Source organism: Protopterus annectens, chromosome 2.part1, assembly GCF_019279795.1.
Source record: "Protopterus annectens isolate FY-2018-M chromosome 2.part1, PAN1.0, whole genome shotgun sequence".
NCBI classification, from domain to species: Eukaryota; Metazoa; Chordata; order Ceratodontiformes; family Protopteridae; genus Protopterus; species Protopterus annectens.
In genome coordinates, this window is record NC_056729.1 from 861954690 (window position 1) to 861977394 (window position 22705).

At 42.6% G+C, this 22705-nt stretch overlaps 1 protein-coding gene across 1 annotated transcript in view; it reads right to left on the reverse strand.

Annotated features, from left to right (window-relative positions):
* Positions 1-22705, reverse strand: part of LOC122794258 (cytochrome P450 4V2) — a 1013082-nt gene that overhangs the window by 626698 nt on the left and 363679 nt on the right. Inside the window, exon 3 of the mRNA XM_044062508.1 lies at positions 19263-19348. Coding sequence (XP_043918443.1) covers positions 19263-19348 — 86 coding nt within the window. The remainder of the gene's footprint in view (positions 1-19262; positions 19349-22705) is intronic.

Sequence of the window (22705 nt, forward strand, 5' to 3'; positions counted from 1 at the left end):
CCACTGCTTAGTCTTGTGTGTCCCCTGGGACTGAAACCTGGGGTTTCTGCCATGTCTGGGTTTGGCTTGAGAAGACCTTGAAGTGGCTGGAAAGGACCAATTCTTAGAGGGCCAGTGCCCACTAAATCTAGGAGGCTGAACTTGTAAGAAATCTTTAACAGTGTGCAAAGATTTAGCTTTATCTTCCATCTTTTTAAGAACTTCCTCAGCCTTGTTGCCAAACAGGTGGTCCTGATTTAAGGGAGCATCCAACAATTTAGCTTTAATATGATCAGGTAAAGATTGCTCCTTAAGCCACGCATGCCTTCTGAGCACAGAACCAGTAACAGCAGCCCTGCAAGAGGCCTCTAAAGAATCAAATCCACATTGCAAAGTATGTTTTCAAACCTGTTCAGCAGAATGCATAAAATCCTGTAATTCTTTACTTTCCGCACAGTCAGGAATCAACATCATTTTCTGTTTAAGCAATCCAATAACATGTTGTTGATACTTTAACATATAAAACTGGCAGTTTAAAGCCCTAATGGCCAAGGCTGCAGAAGTGTAAACCTTCTTACCCAATCTATCCAGCGCCCTGGAGTCTCTATCAGAAGGGGTAAGATTTTTAGCAGTAGAAGCCTTAATGCCCTTGGGTCCCTGTGAAATAGTCTCTGGATCTGCAATAGGATTTTTAAAAAGGAACTTGTGTGAATCAGGAACCCTGTAATATCTGTCAGGTTTTCTGGGAGCAAGAGGCAAGGAATCAGGGGCCAAACTAGATTCTGAAAAGGCATCATCAACAATGTCTAGTAGAGGAGGAATAGCTAAAGGCCTATGCTGAGGCAGGATTAAGAAATCCCTAAACCTCTTTTCAAAAATCCTGGCTTTCCCAATGGAAATGCTCCCTTAGAGTATGTAAGGTTTCACCAAAAGAAAAATCCTCTGGAGGGGAAGCAGAGGGAATAGAGTCCTCTGCATCAGAATCCTCATAAGTAGATAAGGGCAAATCCAGATCATCAGAAGAATCAGAAAAATCAGAATCCTGGTCAGAAGATTCATAAATAACTTCAGTCCTAGGTCTCTTAGAAGGGGGAGGCTGGCTTCCCCTGATTAAAGTTATAAGATCTTTAGCCATTCTTACCATTTCTTTTTTTAGGCGTAGAGGCCTGAGCATGTGGCCTGGGCATCATTTTTTAGGCGTGGTTCGAGATTTAGGCCTAAAAGAAGAAGGAGGCGTTGGTTTAATATGCAAGTCCATAGGCCTGAATACACCTTCAGAAGTCGGTGTCTGCACAGCGGCTCTGGACCCATCCAAGGTAGAGACATCCTCAGGTTCCATAGTTGAAGCATCTCGCGGCATACCGGACTCCGAATGGGTCTCAGTAGAGGCCTGCGAATCAGAAGTAGCGGATATCAGGGCCTCACTGAGTACCGGTGAACTGGTGACTGGCTTCGGAGAAGCGTCGTCGGCAGTTTTGTACCTCAGCGGCCTGTCTCTGTCTTTATCCTTGCGTTTTTTTGGAATCCCGGTAGCCGGATGGCTAACCGATGACATTTCTGGATAGTTAAACCAAGAACCAAAACATTTAGAGGCGAAAATATATCGACAACAGATAGTGCACTGATTAAATAAAGCACAAAACCAACAGCACTGTACGCTGTGGCCAGGGCCTAGGTAAGGAATACAGTACGAATGAAAATCTTATAAGGTATTTGCTTTCCACAAGTAATGCAATTATTAACTTTTACTGACATCAGTAAGGAGCAAGAAAAAGTGACCCCAATGGGGTACTTAGCTTTAGTTGAAGACTTCAGTTCTGAAACTCGAAAACGAAAATTTCAGTAGTCTGCCGACCGGCACTTGCAAACTGCTTCTGCTTCGGGCACCGTACGGCAAGAAAGACTGATGTAATGGTGTTGGCTGCATGTTTTATACCCCTGACGACCTGACATCATGGAAGAAGGGACAGCAACTGACGCAGGACCCAAAACATTGTTGATCAGGCCGACTGAGGGCTACTGAAAGCAGATAACCCAAAAGTGATGACTGCAACAGTGAAACACGAAGAACATCTGCTGATGTACAAACAGTCAAAGAAACTACAGTGAATGTTCCTTCTTCATCTGATACGGTTTCTACTGTTTTATCTACTACTGTCTATGATAGAAGCAGTCAGAATGTGCAGCCGGATGTATGCAGAAAAAAAATTCCAGTCTCCTTTATTTCTACTGTCTGTCAGGTTTTTTCTACTCTCCCATTACCAATAAGAACAATTTTTCAGGCATAGTCACTCACAGAGTAGAGGGAGGAAAAGTACAGTTTTGTACCTACCATAAATGTAGATGTTCGAGGATCCACATTGCTGCAGTCCTAACTATTGGGGGTAGTCCGCTGTCCAGTCGGCCCGAATACCAAAGTATATGGCTGATGTCGGTCAGGGCGCATTAGACTGACGTCAGTACGTCAGGGTACTAATGCGCATGACCGACGTCATATCCTCAGTCTTTTCTTGCCCCAGATGTCAGAAGACCCTGAAAAGATAAGGCCAAAACCAAAAACTCCAAACATACCTGCACCAAAAATATGTACAATATATACAAAATTAGCAGAATATATCCTCACCTACACAACCACCCCTAAACACAGAGGGGAAGGAGGGAGGGTAAATTGGACTGCAGCAATGTGGATCCTCGAACATCTACATTTATGGTAGGTACAAAACTGTACTATGTTTTTCATTCCACATTGCTGCAGTCCTAACTATTGGGTAGAATCCCAAAGCAGAGGTAAGGGAGGCTGGCAAATCATAAGGAAGCAGGGACTGACAACATGCCTTGCAAAATAGCTGTGGCAAAACCAGCCCTAGACTTAGAGTAGAGAGGAAGGTGATAATGCTTAGAGAAAGTATGCACTGAACTCCAAGTAGCTGCCTCCAAAATATCCTTAGTTGCCACCCCTTAGAAATGCTGTTGAAGTGGCAGTAGCCCTAGTGGAATGAGGCCTAATCCCAGCTGGAATCTCCTTGCCATGATGGGAATAACAAAATGCAATGCAAGACCCAATCCACCTAGAAATAGTTTGTTTTGACACAGGCTTGCCCTGTGAACTCAAAGCAAAAGAAACAAACAACTGCTGAGACTGCCTAAAATCCTTAGTCCTGCTCAAATAATAACGCAATTGCCTGTGTACATCTAAAGTGTGCAAAATCTTTTCCCCTTTATTTTGGGGATCTGCATAAAAAGTAGGCAAATGAATAGTTTGGTTTAAAGCCACACTAGAAACCACCTTAGGCATAAAGGAAGGATTAGTACGTAAAGATACCCTATCCTTATGAAAAATCAAAAAAGGCTCTACTGCCATAAGGGCCTGCAACTCAGAAACCCTTCTTGCAGAAGTAATGGCCAACAAAAAAGCAGTCTTCCATGACAAGTATTTCAATTCAGCAGTAGCAGGCTCAAAAGGTTGTAGAGTAAGTTTCTCCAACACAAAATTGAGATCCCAAGCAGGAGTAGGAGCTCTCATGGGGTCTTATATTCTTTGCCCTCTAAGAAATTGCTTGAACAAAGGATGCGAAAACAATGGTGGATCACAATCATAGTGAGCTGAAATTGCTGCAGCATGAATCTTAATGGAAGAGAAAGACAAACCTCTGTCCAATAACTCAGTAAGATATTGAAGAGCCACACTCAAATTAGGCTCAGAAATCTCCAAATTGTGTGCTGCACTCCAAAATAAAAATCTCTTCCATTTTACACTTTCCTTGTACTAGGTCTTCTGGCTTCCATAATCACCTTTAAAACTTGTTGAGGAAGCTGAGACCTGCTGTCTTTCAAAACAGAATATGCCAGGCTGTTAGATGAAGAGAGTGAAGCTTGACATTGAGTAGGTGACCGTCCCTCTGAGACAACAGGTGTGGAATCAAGGGTAAAGGCCATGGAGGCTTCCTTACCAGACTCCTCAGTAATGGGTACCAGTGCTGCCGAGGCCAATCTGGAGCTATTAAAATCATCCTTGGCTTGTCTTGTCTGACCTTTAGAAGCACCTTTGGAAGAAGAGGCAGAGGTGGAAAAGCATACACATGAAGATTTTTCCAACTGAAAGAAAGAGCATCCACTTTCCAAGCTGTGTGATGAAACCTCTTTGTGCAAAACTTTGGCAGCTGGTGGTTTAGTGGAGAAGCGAACAGATCTATGTCTGGAGTTCCCCATGACACTGTCAATTTTTGAAATACATGAAGATCCAGTTTCCACTGTGGGGATCCATGATTTGTCTGCTTAACACATCTGCTAAGGAGTTCTGTGCTCGGCAGAAACCTTGCCTGAAGAGTTACTTGCAAGCTGAGCGCAGTCTACCATAAAATCATTGCTTGCCTGCACAATGGGTAAGAATGTGTTCTCGCTCGTTTGTTGATGTACGACATGACAGTTGTGTTGTCTGTTAGAATCAACACCTGCCCTGGAAGAAGTAATTCCTTGAAAGCCATTAATGCAAACTGGACTGCTAACATCTCTTTCATGTTGATATGTAGATGCTGTAGTCTGGCAGGCCACTTGTCTTGTATCCACTTTCCATTTAGATGAGCTCCCCAAGCAATGTCTGAGGCATCTGTCGTTAGAATCTGACTCGCCTCTGGCCGGGTCACAGAGAGTCCCTTGTTTAGGTGACATTCCTGAGCCCACCACAAAAATTCCTTTTGAATGCAAGGTATTATTTGAATGACAGTGTCCAAATCCTGGCAGTGCTGTGTCCATACATTTTTGAGATACCATTGCAGCTTCCTCATATGCAGTTTGGCATTGGGAAGCACCAGAATACAAGATGCCATGAACCCTAAGGCTTGAAGGACTGTCCTTGCAGTCAGCCCGGACTGAAGAGATAGTTGATGGAAGTAACTGGAAAGATTCTTTTGTTTGTCCGGGGTGAAAAAGGCCATCTGGGCTGCTGTATTCAGTCTCACACCCAGAAAGCACATGTCTTGAGAGGGTACTAGACTGGACTTTATTTCGTTCACAGAATACCCTAGGCATCTTAGCACTGCTATGACATATTCCAAATGCTGTAGAAGGTCTTCCTTTTCTTGAGCCAGAATCAATTTCCAGCCCGAAAACGCAGATACTTTCTGCAACTTAGTCTTATAGGCACATGAAGGTAAGCTTCCTTGAGATCTAAAGTTACCATCCAGTGATCTTTGCCCAGCAGAGGTAAAAGCTGTTGTAACGTCAACATTTTGAACTTGGGAATGTCCAGATAAGTGTTGAGGATAGATAAATCCAAAATTGGTCTCCACGTGTTCCCCTTCTTCGGTACTAGGAACAGGCGAGAATAAAATCCTAGGCCCCTTTCTGGCACAGGAATTGGCTGAATGGCCCCTATTTGGAGCAACAGAGAAATTTGCTTGTGGGCCTCTGTTCTTTGAAGAGGAGGAATGTCTGGCATGCCTTTGAAAGGAGGCAAGGTATGGAAATAAAACCTGTAACCGTGGTGAATGATATCCAGAACCCATCTGTCTTGGGTAATTAAATCCCAATTTTCTTTGAAAAGAGACAGCCTTCCTCCCAAAGGTGCTGCCAGGCGAGAATGAACTGGCAGCTGAAAATGCAGGTCATTGGGTCTGCTTACGAAAGGACTGACCCCTGCCTTCACCAGAAGTCTGAGCAGGGGAACTCCCTGTCCTAGGCCTAAAAGAACCCTGAGCTCTGCCCCTACCACGTCTAGACCTACCCCTAGACTGGGAATCATAAGCAGGATAAGTCCATCCCTTAGTAGGCCAATTTCTACTAAACTTCGGAGGCTGCACCTGCAAAAAATCCTTAACAGTTTGCATAGACTTAGCCTTGTCCTCCATTTTCTTTAAAACTGCTTCCACAGGCGAACCAAACAACACATCAGACTGTAAAGGAGCATCTAAAATTCTTGTTTTAACATGCTCAGCTAAATTCTGATCTCTCAACCAGGCGTGCCTACGAAGAACAGAACCAGTGGCAGCCACCCTCGAGGAGGCCTGCACCGCATCAAAACCACACTGCAAGGAATGTTTACCCACCTGTTCAGACACATGAACTAAATCCTGCAACTCTTTACACTCAATACCTTCCGCCAGAGCATCCACTTTAGATTTCAACTGTGAAAGGAGATAATTCTGATATTTTAACATGTGAAACTGACAATTCAACGCCCTCATGGCTAAAGTGGAAGAAGTATACACTTTCTTTCCCCATCTATCCAAAGCCCTTGCCTCTTTATCAGGAGGGACAGGATTTTTAACAACTGAGGCCTACACACCTTTAGGCCCCTGAGAGACAGTTTCCGGGTCTGCCCTAGGACTCTTAAAAAGATACTTATGAGCTTCAGGCACCCTATAGTACCTATCAGGTTTAACTGGGGCAGGAGGCAAAGAATCAGGATTCAGGGAAGCCTCTGCAAAAACATCTTCCACCACATTCAGAACAGGAGGTATAGCTAAAGGCCTATGCTGGGGTAAAAACAAGAATTCCCTAAGCCTCTTCCTAGAATCAGAGAAATCTTGACCTTCCCATTTAAAATGCTCCCTCATGGAATGCAGAGTCTCTGAAAATGAAAAGTCCTCAGGAGGAGAAGCTGAAGGAGTAGAATCATCCACATCAGAATCAGAATAAGGAGGATACTCCTGCAAGTCTTCAGCCGAAGACTCAGAAGCCTCCGAACATTGCTCAAAACTCTCAAACTCTGGTTCCACCCTAGGCCTCTTATCAGGAGGGGGCATAGAACCTCTTATCATAGTAATCAAATCCTCTGCCATTTTAAGCATATGTTTCTTAGGCAAAGACCCTGAAGCACTAGGAGAAACCCCCACTGAAGCTAAACTTGGCCTGCCTCTCAATGAAGCCTTGGAAACAGAAGGAGAGGCTCTAACCACCTTAGGAAGAGAGGGAAGAACAGCCACCTGAGAAGCCCCCTCAGCCTGGCCTACTTCCTGAGAGGATACATCCTGTAACAGTAAAGTCTCTCCCTGAGACTCCAAAGAAACTCCTGGCAGAACCTCCGGCTCCACTGAGCCTTCTAAAGAACCGACGTCTGGGACTGTCGGTTCTTCCACTCTAGGCTTTGCTGCTTTATCCTTGCGCTTTTTGCCCGAAGCGGGCGTCGGAGCATCCGACGGCATTTTATAATTACAACGCTTCCCAAACACTAACCTGGCACAGTCTAACCTTCTCTTAATAGTGCGTTTGTTAAATCTAGCACAAGAGCGGCATCCAACAACGTCGTGCTCAGGCCCTAAACAAGGTATACACAAAGTATGGTAATCCCTATGAGGTATCTGTTTCCCACAAGAAATACAGTTATTCACTTTTTCTGACATCCGGTTAAATACTGAGGCAAGAAAAAACCAAAATATTCCCCAACGGGGTACTTAGCCAACTTTGATTCGGTCTGAAACTCTGACTTCAGAAACTTTCAGAACGCCAACCTGCACTCGCAAAATTGCTTCTGCATCGGACCATGCGGCAAAAAAGACTGAGGATATGACGTCGGTCATGCGCATTAGTACCCTGACGTACTGACGTCAGTCTAATGCGCCCTGACCGACGTCAGCCATATACTTTGGTATTCGGGCCGACTGGACAGCGGACTACCCCCAATAGTTAGGACTGCAGCAATGTGGAATGAAGAACATCTGAGAAAGCCGTCCACAGAACAGGTGCAATAATTGACGATCAAGCAGATGTGGGATCCAGTCAAGGGTCCCTGGTAGGAATATATCTTCAATGATTTTACCAGATGCACAGATTATTGTATTGCAGAAGGGACTATCATTTATTCAAGCTACAAGAGCCAATTTTCATGATATAGTGTTAGATTTAAAAATGTTTGTAAAAATTGTGATGCTAAAATGATTTTTTCAGGGGACTCTGTGAATAATGTTTTTAAAAAACAATACTTTTATCCCCCCCCCTCTACATCCATTAACGGAAATCTTCTGTAAAACCTGCGAGAATGATTTAACAGATTTAATGGGTAGAAATAATAAGGGTAAATAAAGACTTTTTAACTTCACAAAGAATGAATTTACAGCTGTGAATAGATTACAAGAGGTTAACAATATATATATATATCCATCCCTCTGATAACAGAGGGGCTACAGTGATAATGAATAAAACATTTTATATAGACACTATGAATGAAATGCTGTCAGATAATTCTGCTTATTGTCCGATTAAAAAAGCTGACACTGGTAAATTAATTGAACAAGTGCATTTGGTATTATATGACTGTTGTGTAGATAATTATTTTATTGTGGAATATCTGTTGGTTCCACTTTTACATAGACTTCCTAAAATACATAAGAATCCTTATATACCACCCATGAGGCCAATAGTATCTGGCCATAGTTGGTTAAGGGAGCCACCTTCCATTTATGTGAAAAAGGTGTTGAGACCGATACTTGATAAGACACTTACAGTACTTAAGCGATATGATACAATTTTTACAAAGATTTTGTGTTAGGGATCGGCAGGTGTTACAAGAATGTTTAATGGTGATGCTAGACATTTACTCCCTGTTTACAGTCATCTCAAATGATATAGGTCTTGACTAAGTTAGAGTTTTTCTAACTAATAATAGTGAATATTCCAACAGACAGGTTGATCTGATATCTCTGCTCACTGAATTAATCTTAGAGAACAATGTGTTTTTATTGGTAGCAATTTTTTACAGAGGCAGGGCAGAGCAATGGGCACTTCATGTGCGAACAGTTATGCAAATGTGGTCTTAGCATAATGGGAAGCTAAGCAAGTTTTACAGGGGAATTGATATTCACAGCATATATTATAATATAAAAGATTTGTTGATGATATCTTTCTTTTGGGATCAGGTACCCTCTCCCTACATTTGGAGTTTATAGATTTTCCTTATAGCACAACATCCTTTCTGAAGTTTATATCTAATTTCTCATTTAAAGAGATATACTTCCTAGATGTTAGGATAAGTAAGATACCTGAAGCATGTTTTAATAATAGTATCTATAGGAAATCTTGTAGGAAAAATAATATACTACACAAAAATAGTATGCACCCTGGATATATTTATAAAAACATTTTGAAAAGCAAAGGGATGAGGATGTCACTGTTAAAAATGATAATTGGGGTTTTAATAATGGATTGGATATTTTAAGGAAAGAATTGTCAAATATAGGGTACTTAACATGTTGAAAGAGACGAAGAATGAGAGAACAAATAGAGTTAAATCTTATTTCTCAGAAGTAAATATTAATGAACCACAGAGTTCATCACAAACCACAGAGTTCATTACAAGAAAGGAAGTTAGATAAACTCAGTGCTTCCGTGTTTTATTCCAGTGATGAAAATGCAATTTGTGGAATAATAAAGAAAAACTGATCCATTTTGCTGGTCAATAAGAAAATTAAACAAGTTGCTGTTGAACGGCTGAGGTTTTGTTTTAAAACTAAAAAATCTCTTAAAAGGTTATTATGCTACAAGAGTAAGCCTGCAGTGCGATGTCATTCTGAAAGCATCGGCACTTTTCCATGCAAATTATGTAGCTTTTGCAGCTATTTTAGCACTGAGAAAAGTTTTGTACACCCTACAACAAAGAGCAGCTCCAAGATCACTTTTTATGCTGATTGCACAAGCAGAGATGTAGTATATCTAGCTCGATGCACATTCTGCCCCTGTTTTTATGCTGGAAAGACCTATCACTCATTACAAGAACATATTACAGAGCACTTGCATCATACACATAAAGTAGAAGTAACGATGCACTAGCTAAACATGTTTATGAATATGGACATACGCTCTCTTCTACTTTTTTAGTTTTAGAATTGTTAAATAAGGATGTAAGGTTAGGTGATTTTAAAAATAAAACAGAAAGATGTGAAGTAAATGGTGTTTGCTTCCATCCTGAGCAAAGGATCACCTTAGCATGTACTGTTGTACCAGGAGCTCCTTTGTGCCAGTCACCCCATCAGGACAGGTACACACAAGTGCACTGATTCACTCTCATGAATTATAGTAATCCCAGGTGTTGTAGGCAAATTAATGTGCAGAATGCTTGCCTGTATCTGTGCACTATTTTCTTGAAAATCAGGTCCCAGTTGTTCATGTCATTTTTGCCAATGGTGATGGCCAGTAGCGAAGCAAAGGTGGGGAAAGAGAGGAAACTGCTCCAGGTGCAAACTGTTGGGGGATCATCATTAACCAATCCAGATCTCTCTTTAATGCAATTCTAGCTTATTTGCAGTCAAGCTTGAGTACTGCAGTGCTTTGAGTGTGGTACAACTTTAGTAACTGCTTGCTACACCCAAAACACAAAACATACCAAATATTACAAAAAGATAACAATTTAATTTAGTGATCTTTAAACCAAAACCCTTTTATAGCATTAAGCCCTGATTTGTCTGAACAGTGTTAGTGTTACAGAAAGTTTTTTTATTTTAAGGTAAGGTGTAGGGTTAGGGTCAACAGCAGGGTTAAGCTTAGTATTTGTAACTTAGGTGGGCGGGGGAGGCTTTCTATCATTCTTTTCATCCTATTGTATTTCATTACTGTATATTGTATTCTTATGTGGAGCTTTCTCCTCTGAAAATTGTTTTTTTTGCACAAACTTCCCCGGCAAACAAATAAGTAAAATAAAACAAAATACCACTGCACAAGATAGCCTTAGATACATACATGGACACACAAACACACAGACATACACATACATGCATAAACACACACATACACATCAAACTGCACATGTACAACAATAGATTTATCTCTTAACCTAACCCTTACAATGACTAGCCTGCAAATTTTGGCACAAATATTAAATCGATCAGCTTAACTTACCCTAACCCTAACCCATAATTATTCACACACATACATTAACCCACTTATCTGTTTCAGTGAAAAGTATATTTCGCACAATGGATGTTCAGTAAAATGGACATTTGCATAAATGAACCAGCGCTATCAAACTTTTAGTTATGTACTTACCATAACTTCGGATGTATGGGATCCATCTCGCCTACATTCATGACAGATGGGTTCGGAGCCGATCCATCCGCAACTAATACACTAGCACGAAGTCTCTCATTGGCTGGGCTACTCCCTATCCCAGGATGCACTACACCTGCTTCCCCAGATCTTGTTTGTTCGCTTTCATACATCCATACAAACACAGAAAAATTAGTAGTCACTATAACCAACTAAAGTTCTTCAAGAAAGAAAAAAAAAAAAAAAGGGACCTCCTCCTCCAAATGGAAGGGGGGAAGAGGAGGGGGGGGGATGATGAATGGCAAGAAGATGGATCCCACATCCGGGTTATGGTAAGTACAAAACTAAAAGATGTAATGGGACCCTAGTGTACCTACATTCATGACAGATGGGACAGCGTCCCTAGCACCTACATCCCGGGTGGCTCATTGGAAAACACTCCTGAGAACTGTGGAACCAAAGGAAGCTCTGCCTCGAGAAACCACATCCAATTTGTAATGAGAAATGAAAGTGTGCGGAGAAGTCCAGGTTGCTGCAGCACAAATATCATCTATTGATAACTTGGAGTGAAAAGCTACGGAAGTAGCCATTGCCCTGGTAGAATGAGCCTTGACTGGAAAGGGAGGTCTTTGTTAGCCTGTGAATAAATAAAATGATACAATCTTTAATCCATTTAGATATGGAGGTTTTGTTACTGGTTGACCCAATTTGTTCGCTGCAAAGGAAACAAACAATTGATTAGATTTCGCTTGAGCGGTTCTATCCAAATAAAAACAGTTGTCTATGTCGTCAATTGATGCAAAGTATATTCTGCTTTATTAGAGAATTCTGGAAAAAACAGGGAGTTCTATAGTTTGTTGAATACAGAAAGAGGAGGCCACTTTTGGTATAAATGCAGGATTTAATTTCAATGAAACTCTATGCTTGTGAAAAATCAAATAGGGAGGATCAGAACAAAGAGCTTTAAGTTCTGAAACTCGCCTGCCAGACGTTATGGCTACTAAAAAGGCCGTTTTCCAAGACAGAAATTTTAAATCACAGGTAGCAGCTGGTTCGAAAGGACGGGCAATTAGGGCAGCAAGAACCATATTCAAATCCCAAGGGGGGACAGGATGAGATAAAGGAGGCCCAAGGAGCCAAGCCCCTTTAAGGAAGGCCTTACAAAGTTTGTGAGACATCAATGAAGGTTCAAAAGAAGCATGAAAATTAGAAATGGCCGCTAGCTGAACCTTAATGGTAGAAACTGAAGAGCCCGACTGAAAAAGGCCAGAAAATTCAGGACCAGAAAGCAAACCTTTTCCATTTACTGGAATAAAGTTTGATGGTGGAAGGTTTATGAGAAGAAGACAGAATGTGGACCACGTCCGGAAAAGAGCATTGTCTCGGACTAAGGATGGAAGTGGAGTAACCATGCTGCCAACTTCAGGGACCTGAGAGACGGATGAAGCCGTCCTGACTGATGAGTCAACAGGTCTGGCACCGGATCCAGAAACCATGGACCTTCTATCGCATGCCTCTGTAGGAAGGGAAACCAAACCTGACGAGGCCAGTGCGGGCAATCAAAATCATCTCGCTCTCCATGTAAATGGCCTTCTGTATCACCCTCGGTAAGAGGGGAACGGAGGGAAGGCGAGAGAAGACCGGGGCCAAATGTGAGTCAGAGCGTCCCTGGGAATCTGTCCCTGAGAAGGAACAGTGTGAAGAACTCTCTGCATTTCGCATTGTGAGGGCTGGCAAACAGGTCGCAGCAAGGATGACCCCATCTGTCAAGATTTTCGCAGCTATACTCTGGTTGAGGGACCACTCGTGGGGTAAAAGAATGGTCCTGCTTAATCTGTCCAATCACATTGGACTTCCCGGTATGTGCTGCCATTAGAAAGCGGTTGGTAGCTACCGCCCAGTGCCAAAGTCTCATGGCTTCTCTGCATAGTGGGTAAGACCTGGTTCCACCTTGCTTGTTTATGTACCATACCACCGACATGTTGTCGGATAGGATAGCAATCGGGCCCTGTGGGAGAGCTTGGAGTACCAATAGTACCGCCTCATCTCCAGGACATTGATATGCAAACGTTTCCTGGGTCTGCCATGTGCCTTGGACCGACCTATCGAGGTAATGACCCCCCGACCCTACCTGGGAGGCGTCCGGAGTCACAGTGGCAACGGACGTTGTGGTATAAAGGGTCGCCCCTGGTCGAGATTTGATTGGAGAAGCCACCAATGCAGATCTCGACGGCAACTTTCCGTGATTATGATTAAGTGGTTCAAGGAAGTTCCTGATAAGCCCATTGAACCGACAGTAGCCATTGTAAAATTCACATGTGAAGTCTGGCCAAGGGAACTAACAGTATGGTCGACGCCATCGAGCCCAACAGTTGTAGGATCCGATGAGCCGGGGCTCTTTGTAGGGGGAGACAGGATTTGACATGATCTTGTAAGACCTGAATTCTTGCTGCGGTAAAAGGCGCATTCTTTTTGTGTCTAAGTCTGCGCCTATGAAAGTAATACGCTGAGATGGCTGTAGTACAGATTTTTGCAAATTGAATGTGATCCCCAAGAAACGGCCCAAGGTGAACGTGGCTCTGAGCGCTTGGAGTAGTAGATGCTCGGAGGTGGCAGTAAGGAGCCAGTCGTCTAGATAAGGAAACACCTGGAATCCCTGACTTCTCAGGTGAGCAGTTACCACTGCCAGACACTTGGTGAACACCCTGGGCGCTGTGGTGAGACCAAAGGGCAGTGCTCGAATTGAAATGACTGGCTCCAAGCGTAAATGTCTCCTGGACTCTTGAGCTATGGGAATGTGATAGTAAGCATCCTGGAGATCTATGGAGCACATCCATGCATCTTTTTCCAGCAAAGGAAGAATAGATTGGAGAGTGACCATTCGAATTTGGACTTCTTACTAAAACGATTCAATGCACTGAGGTCCAAAATGGGCCTGAAGTCCCCTGTCTTTTTGGTACCAAAAATAATTTTGGTTCCTGATCCGATCTGGTCGATGGGGACAGGCTGGATGGCTCTTTTCTAGCAGCTTTGAAACCTCTAATGCTGCCTGATCCCGCTGACTGGGTGGTACGTCCGGATTTCCCTTAAAGAGAGGGGGTTTGCTGAAGGGATGATATATCCTCCGGTATAATGCGAAGCACCCACTGATCGCTTGTTATGGATTCCCAAGCTTGCGGGTGCGCCAAGCGACCCCCGGAGTTGCACAGTCGGGCAACAACTCAGGAACGCTGGTTGTATGAAGAACCACAATCGCGGTCTCCAGAGTTACGGGGCCTCTGCCACCTCTGGGGCGGTGTCTTCCAAAATTCCCCCCCCCCTGCCTCTGGGGGGGGGATCACTGGGTGGAGTAGGGAAAGACTTCTGAGATTTTCTAAACCACATTTTCCCTCCTCTCCCAGCCTAGGGGTAAGGCCTAGAAGGAGCGGAAAATCGGGCCCCAACGGCAGTCAAAGTCTTGCCCTCCTGCTCGCACCGAGTAAGTGTGTCCTTCACCTTGGGTCCAAACAAAGATGACCCATCAAAGGAAGGAAGACTTGAAGGCCTCACGCGCTAACGAACAAAAGCCAGGCCTGTCTCCTCCTGAGGGGCAACGTTCTGTAGCCTCTTATATCCGCCCCTTCGGCTGCATATGAAATGAGCCTCATGGACGAGTTAACAATAGAAAAGAGGGTAGTCATCTGTGCGCCAACAGTCAGGGCCAGCGCCTCAGGTAGGTTACCAACAAGACAGTCATTTAGCTCTTTGAGAAGATCCCTTTGGAGCCTCGTAAAATGACATAAGTAGTTCAGCGACCGTAAGGCAAAGGCCGCTGAAGAGAGGCACGCTTCCGTACCTATCCATGCTCCTAGAATCCTTATTAGGAGGATGAATAGACGCGAAGCCTCTGCCACGTCCTGCTGTGTGGCAGAAGCCACCACCAAAGCATCTACAGGCACACCCTTTGTGAGAAACTCCTTCTTGGGGGGGGCTGACAAAAATTTATTGGGCCTCGCAGGCACTGGTTCCACAGAATCAGGGTGTTCCCGCCGCCGAGAAACCAAATCAAGGAGTTCATCAAAGGCGGAGACACCCAGGAGGCGGAAGGCTGGGCCCCAAAGGCCTTGAGGAAGACTGACTCCTCAGCTGAAGGGTTTTGGCTTGCCAGTCACCTCTCTGTCTCAGAATCTCCAAGATGTCTGAGAAGGAGATATCATCCGAAGATGATTTGGGGACCCTTCAGGCCATCGAGGTCAGTATCCATGTAACAGACTCATCTTGGGAGTCCTCTTCTTCCTTGGTGGTTCGTCCGAAGCAGATTCGACGACCACCCGGAAGAAGGAACCGCCGATGGGGTATCCTCAGGCCCTGGGGCCCCGCTGCCGGGGGGCTGCAACACAACAGAGGCACCAGTCTCCAATTCTAGGGACGGTGACGTAGAATCTTGTTGAACCGGCAAAGACATGGCTAGCATCCTCATGACCTCAAAGGCGGACCTCCAGCATCCAAGGAGGCCGCTGGGCCAGAGACCACGATGGCACCAGGAATTCCAGCAGCCGATGCTCCAAGAGAAAGACTAGGTAATCAAGCACCCAAACCTAAAGTGTTCCCTTCGCCCGCTGAAGAAGTCGCAGTGCCAAACCCTGAACCGGAGGACAGGGTAGGAAGCACAGTCGGAACCGAGACCTGAAAGGGGTCTCTGCTCTGACCGTATGGCTCCACATTGCTCCACCACCACCGGCTCCAGTTGGAGGAGGAATGTGTGTTGGAGGGGATCGGAAGCAAACTGTGCTGGAGCCGAGACCATTTTAGCAAACACTGGAGATTGGAATAGCCTCTGTAAAACCCTATCCAGGTCCGAATCTGAAAGTCTCGAGGATTTAGAGGAGGTAGACAATCGAGAAGACTTTCCTCGCTCCGATGGAGAAGGGCAAACGGCTCCAATGCTATCGGCTCGACTCCACCACAGCATGAACCTCCGTCGGCACCGAAGAGCCTTCGGAGCCGAGGGGAAGAGCCTGAGATGCACACTTCCACCGGCTCAAGCCATTGGAACCGATGGAGGTGATTCACCTCTCGATACTCCCACTTGCGGCTCCGAAGCAATGGAGCCAAGTAGGAGGTATCGAGGCAGACCACCCTCGGCCCCGAAGTCAGTGGAGCCGAGGAAGAAGAGGTCAATTTTGTCTTTAGAAGTCGGCTCGACGGACTTGTCGGAGCCTTTGGAAGCAACAGGAGGATCTAAAGCTTCCTCAAAGGAGGGTTTAATAAGCCCTTTCAAAATCAGCTTGTTCCTGCGTTCTTGAAGAACCCTAGAAGAGAAAGCATGACAGACACTACATGTCTCCTGCAGATGTTTCGGCCCCAAACAATAAACGCAAACTGAATGGCTGTCTGTGATAGACATTTTGTAACTGCACCGAGTGCATTTTTTAAAGCCTGACTTCTGCTCCTTTGACATAATACAGGCCCTCAACAAACAATAAGACAATCGCAAAAAAGTCACCAACTAAAGAGTGCGAGACACAATGGCGCGAATACTGAGGAAAATTACCTCAAAAAGAACACAGTGAACTGACACAGACAAAAACAAGTTCAACGGCCCAAAGCCCTCTAATTTAAACGGGCTTAGCCCGAAAAACAACTAACCAAAACTTAAATAGCACTTAAACAGCAGTCAAAGGTAGGGCAAAGGCCCTCTAACTTAAACGGGCCTTGCCCGACTGAAAAAAATAAAGTACTAGAATCACTCAAACACAGACACGAGATATATAAATTACAAAGAATAGCTGTTAAACAGCTGTTTGTTAATATATATATAGAAAAACCCTAAGGTCAAAGACCAGTAAAAGTTAAACAGAACCACTTAGCTCCAGACAAGTCGAGACCACGTCCAGCTTGTTAAGCGGCAAACGAGATCTGGGGAAGCAGGTGTAGTGCATCCTGGGATAGGGAGTAGCCCAGCCAATGAGAGACTTCGTGCTAGTGTATTAGTTGCCGAGTTGGAGCCGATGGATTGGCTCCGAACCCATCTGTCATGAATGTAGGCGAGATAGGATCCCATTACATCAAATGTTTGACTGAAGGACAGAACCCATTTATACATACATATATGTATGCAGAAAATAGGATGTGTATGTAACTTTTGCACTGCCTCTGAAGACATAGTTTAGAAATTGTTTTCACACTGGTCAGTTAGCAATGTTTAACTGGCACTTAAACAATAAATTAAATTCCTGTCCAAATGAGTTGCAAACACAAATACTGACTTTAATTTTGCAGAAATAATGAAGTCTCAAAATTAATATGAAACTTACTGTTGCCAGCCACCAACAAGCAAGTATGGGTTTAAAACACAAAGAGCCTTGTCACTGATGCTAGTTAGGCAGTGTGGGAGCTACTGGTATGTTCCAGGTCGGCAACAGACAATATGCTGACAATGGTAATTACTTCAAATGGTCATCTGCTAGGGAACAAGGAGAAATACAGTATTTTTGGTGTTATAGAAGACAAAACATTTGGGAATGACAAAGGCATGATAAATATAAGTAGTACACTTTTATCAAACAGCTTTAGAAGTGTAGAAACACACTGATTTAATAATAGAATGATTATGGACAGCTATTGGTTTTAAATGGATTTAGATAGATGTCAAGTGATGAGGGGGGACAGACACTGGGTGATGCATAGGAATGTAAGCATCATCCTGGGTTCAGAACAAGCGGTTATAAGAGATACTGACCAATATGATTTCTAGCTCATGAGCTGTGAAAATAGTTGACTGGATAGACTCAAGCATGATGATTATCCAAGTTTCTGCACTGAAGGGATTGGAGAATTTCAGAATGTCTGGAGCAAGACTGAGAAGTTCATAAGAGACATAGAGAGTGGCACTTTTTTCTAAAAACAGAGACTATAAAAATTGCTCACATATAACAAAAAAGAAGATGTAAAATAAATAACAATCAGCACATTCTGTAAAACAGTTACTTCACAGATTTAACCTCAGAGGGTACTGACTTTTGAACTGCTGCATATAACTTTTCACCATAAACAAATAATGCCGCTTAACATAATGCTGTATAATAAAAACATGTTTTCTGTTTATTTCTCAATGTAAGGCATTTCCACTTAAACATTATAAGCAAAAATGAAAGCACATTAGCATCAGAATGTAACCTATAGCAAGTAACAGTAGAATACAAAATGAATACCTCTAAAATATATACAGCTCTCTAAGGTTTGCTCTGTCTTGCAGTTTTCTGCATCATATACTGATGGCAGGTAAGATGCTGTTACTTCATGAGGCCTTATTTTGCTTGGGCATGTTAACAAAGGAAAGCTGAAGTCATATGTTTACATCCAATACAATTATTCCAATATCAAATAATATCCATCTACCTAAATATATATATATATATATATATATATATATATATATATATATCTATAGATCATACAATACTGAATGTTATTTTCGCAATATGGAAATAATGAACGGTTGAAATCCCGAACGGCCAGTTTTTCACAGGCAAGTAAACACTTGCCCAAAGTGGGAAAATATGCCTTTTTCCCCACTGTAGTGCGATCTTGGAGTTGGTATATATAGTTAGGGGGGGTGTGAGTTTTACATAGTCTGGTGTGGGTCTGTGAAGTTTTCAGTAAGTGTTTACCTGCCCTATGAAAAATTGGCCGTTCGGGAATTTCAACCATTATTTTCGTCTCGTGAAAATAATGTTTGGTCTTGTGGGATTTCAGGATTTAGAAGTAGACCCATATAGATAGATATATATATATATATATATATATATACATACACACACACACACACACATATATATATATATATATATATATATATATATATATATATATATATATATATATATATACATATACATATATATATATATATATATATATATATATATATATATATATATATATATATATATATATATATATATCTATCTACATATATATATATATATATATATATATACATATATATATATATATATATACATATATATACCTCTATATATATATATATATATATATATATATACATATATATCTATACACACACACACACACACACATACACACACACACACACACACACACACACACACATATTTTTATATATATATATATATATATATATATATATATATATATACATATATATCATTTCTCATACTAGCAAGCTAAAAGGAAAAAATAAATAAATAAATAAAACTTCCCTTCTCCTTTCTCTTGATATCATAATACCATAATGAGCTATCCTTGTACATTTATAATACTTCACCATATTAGTTTCTGAGTACCTTGTCAGCAGACCAGTCCCCAACCAGGGTTGCAGGAACCGATACAGAAATGATTTATCCATATGTCTGGAACTATTCAGGACTGCCTAGAATGCAAAAAGCAACATATGATGAAACTGCACCATTCACTGAAAATGCTCATGGTTGATTAACAGCAACAAAACATTTTTTTCTTTTCTTTAAAAACATGTAAGTAATTGAATGCTGAAAAAATAGGATCGTAAGATAATTTTAGAACCATACAATTGCATGGTGCAGCGGTCAGCATTGTTGCCTCACAGCAAGAGGTTCTCCAGTTTGATTCTCGGCTGGGGTGCCTTCTGTGTGGATTCTGCATATCCTGTCTGTAATCACATGGGTTTTCTCCAGGTGCTCTAGTTTCCTCCCATATTCCAAAGACATTTTGCAGGTGGACTGGACACTCTAAATTGGCCCTAGGTGTGAGGGTGTGCATGTGCATGCCTTCTGTGAAGGTTGGGCCTGGGCTGGCAACTCAATACCATAAAACCTTCACTGCCAATGGTTCTGCAGACCGATGATCCACTGTGGCAACCCCTAATGGGAGCAGCCAAAAGAAGAAGACAATTAATAGTACATAATGGCCAGCTGATACATCTCATACACACACGTTACACTTTTTACAGTGTAGAAACCACAGATGTTGCTCCCTTCTTAAACAGAAGTGCATTATTCCTGCACAATATATTATGAAATCTAATTTCAACCCTACAAAATCTTCATTCAGCATCCTTCATAAGAATAAACATGTCTTCATAACTCCACTGAACCCTGTCTACCCTTTGTCTTCAAACTGTGCCGCTTTATTCTCATGCAACTCGTATGTTAATTCCCAAACCACCCATTTAAGCCAGACTAGGTTAAAACAGTGCCAAAACCTATCCTGGTACTCACTGAGTACAAGGTACAGAAAGTTATACTTGATGGGACAACAAATCATCTCAGAATGCAAAACACACACCTGGGAAATTTAGGTGATTGTCATTACACATCTGATATGTCTTTGGAATGTGAAAGGAAAGCAGGGCACCTGATGAAATCTGATACAGACACAAGCAAGATGCGCTCATTCCACATAAAAGGCACCACAGCTGAGATCCAACTGAAAAATTAAACACTATGAGACAGCAATGCTAACTGCTCTTCCACAGTGCCACTTTTACCACAAGCATTTTTTTTGTATTTACTTATTTACTTAGGGTATTTAAATGCTTATCTTCTAAATACTGTACACAAAAAGAGAAACAACATTCAACAAAAAAGGTATCTTATCATTAGATGACATGTAAAGGAAGTGAAGTATGTGTTTACTTCTAATGAATGAAAACCCACTAACCCGAATCAGTGAATTTTGAAATGACTTCATCAAAACCACAAAACGAACACTCAGATGACCAGAAAGTTAACCTGGGAAAGGAACTACTTGGCCACCATGGTAAATTTTGCCCCTTTCCCCGTTACAGTGCAATCTCAGAGTCGGTATATTTAATTAGGGGAGTGTGGGGGTGCAGCCCCCACATACAGGAGTGTGGGGGGTGAAGCCCCCCACATGGGTGGGTTTAATTTGCTTTTATTTTTATTTTTTTGTGGTGCTGCACACATGCTTACTTACTCAGAGATTTTACTCAGTAATCCGAATGTTTGTTTTGTGGTTTCAGTGAAGTCATCTAGATTTACTGATTTGGTTACGTGGGCTTTTGTTCTTAAGGAGAAGACCCATATTGTCTGTGTGCGCGCATGTGTGTATGTTAGTTAAACAAACAGAAACTCTCAACTGTCTTATCGCACATGTTGATATGTAAAAACTGACATCTGTAACATCAATAACTCATCACACATACTCAAAGCATAACCTTAAAGCATGCAAACTCTAAAACAGTATTTTCTGCAGGGGAAAGCTCCCCTGAACCCCCACATTCCCTGTTAATTACATTAACACCTAGATAACAGAATCTCAAGGGAAGGGGCATATTCCCCAATCCCAAGGTCTGTGTATCTCACACATCTGTTAACCATCTGTTATGCCCACAAAATAGAGGTTGACCTAAGCTGCACTTGACTGAGTGCAACCATATCTCTCTCTATGTATATACATTTATACATATGTATAGATATATATAGGTAAAAGCTGCACTCTCTAAAGCCAAAAACACAGCATCCATGGGACCACACAACTCCCAGGCTACATTTTTACACAAACTTCAGCTCCCCACCTAAGCACCATGTTCAATCATAGCCTCACGTCAGGCTTTGTGCCCACTGAATGGCTCACAGCAACAGTTATCCCACTATCCCACTCCACAAAGAGGGAACCACCACTGATCCCGGGAACTATAGCCCTATTAGCCTGACGAGCCTAGTCTGTAAGGCCATGGAACGTATCATCATGGAACTCATAAACAAAGACATTGGTAACCTCCAAACTCTGGACCCCACCCAGTTCGGGTTAGTGAAAGGCAGATCATGCCTCCTGAACTCGATCGACTTCTTTGAGGCAGTCACCAAAGCCGTAGACGAGGGTAAGGTGGTTCACACAGCCTATCTTGACCTCGCCAAGGCTTTTGACACCATCCCCATTCTGGAATTATAGCTAAACTCACTAAACTAGGTATAAATCTCTAAGTGACAAGATGAGTTGCCAACTGGCTCACTGACAGAACCCACACTGTAAAAGTTGCAGACTCCAAAACTAACTTCAAACCAGTGACAAGTGGAGTACCACAGGGTTCCGTCCTGGGACCTCTCCTGTTTGGTATCTACTTCTCTGAAGTACAGGCTAATGAAGTTCGCAGATGACTGCAAACTAGGAGCCATTGTCGAGTCCCCAAATGATGTGGACATCTTACAGAAGGGTCTCACTGAGACAGATGCCTGGTGTCAGAGCCATGGCCTCAAGCTGGGTGCCAAAAAGTGCATTGTCATCCCCTTTGGTAAAAACTCTATACCTAAGAACTACCACATAGGCGGCAATCTACCTAATGCTGAATGTATGACAAGAGACCTTGGGACTCAAGTGACAGTAGTCTCTCCTTTGATAATCACATCACCACAGTAGTCAGGAAATCCTTCTACGTGGCACACCTCATCACAAAAGGGTTCTCATCGAGGAAAAAAGAGGTCATTGTTCCCCTCTACTCGACACTCATTAGACCAATTATAGAGTACAATGCCCCTTTTGGAATGTACCTCACAAGACATCTGCAGCAGCTGGAAAAGCCACAGAAGTATCTCACAGAGAGGATTACTGGCCTCAATTAGATGCCCTACACTGACCGCCTCAAAAAACTCCATCTTTACTCCATAGTATATCGCCTACTCCGAGGTGATCTCTGGCTAACATACAAAGCTATGTCAGACTTAGAGCTGTTGGACATGCTACACCTAAAAAAATCCCAATCCCTCCAAGCTACACACTTTTAGGGACA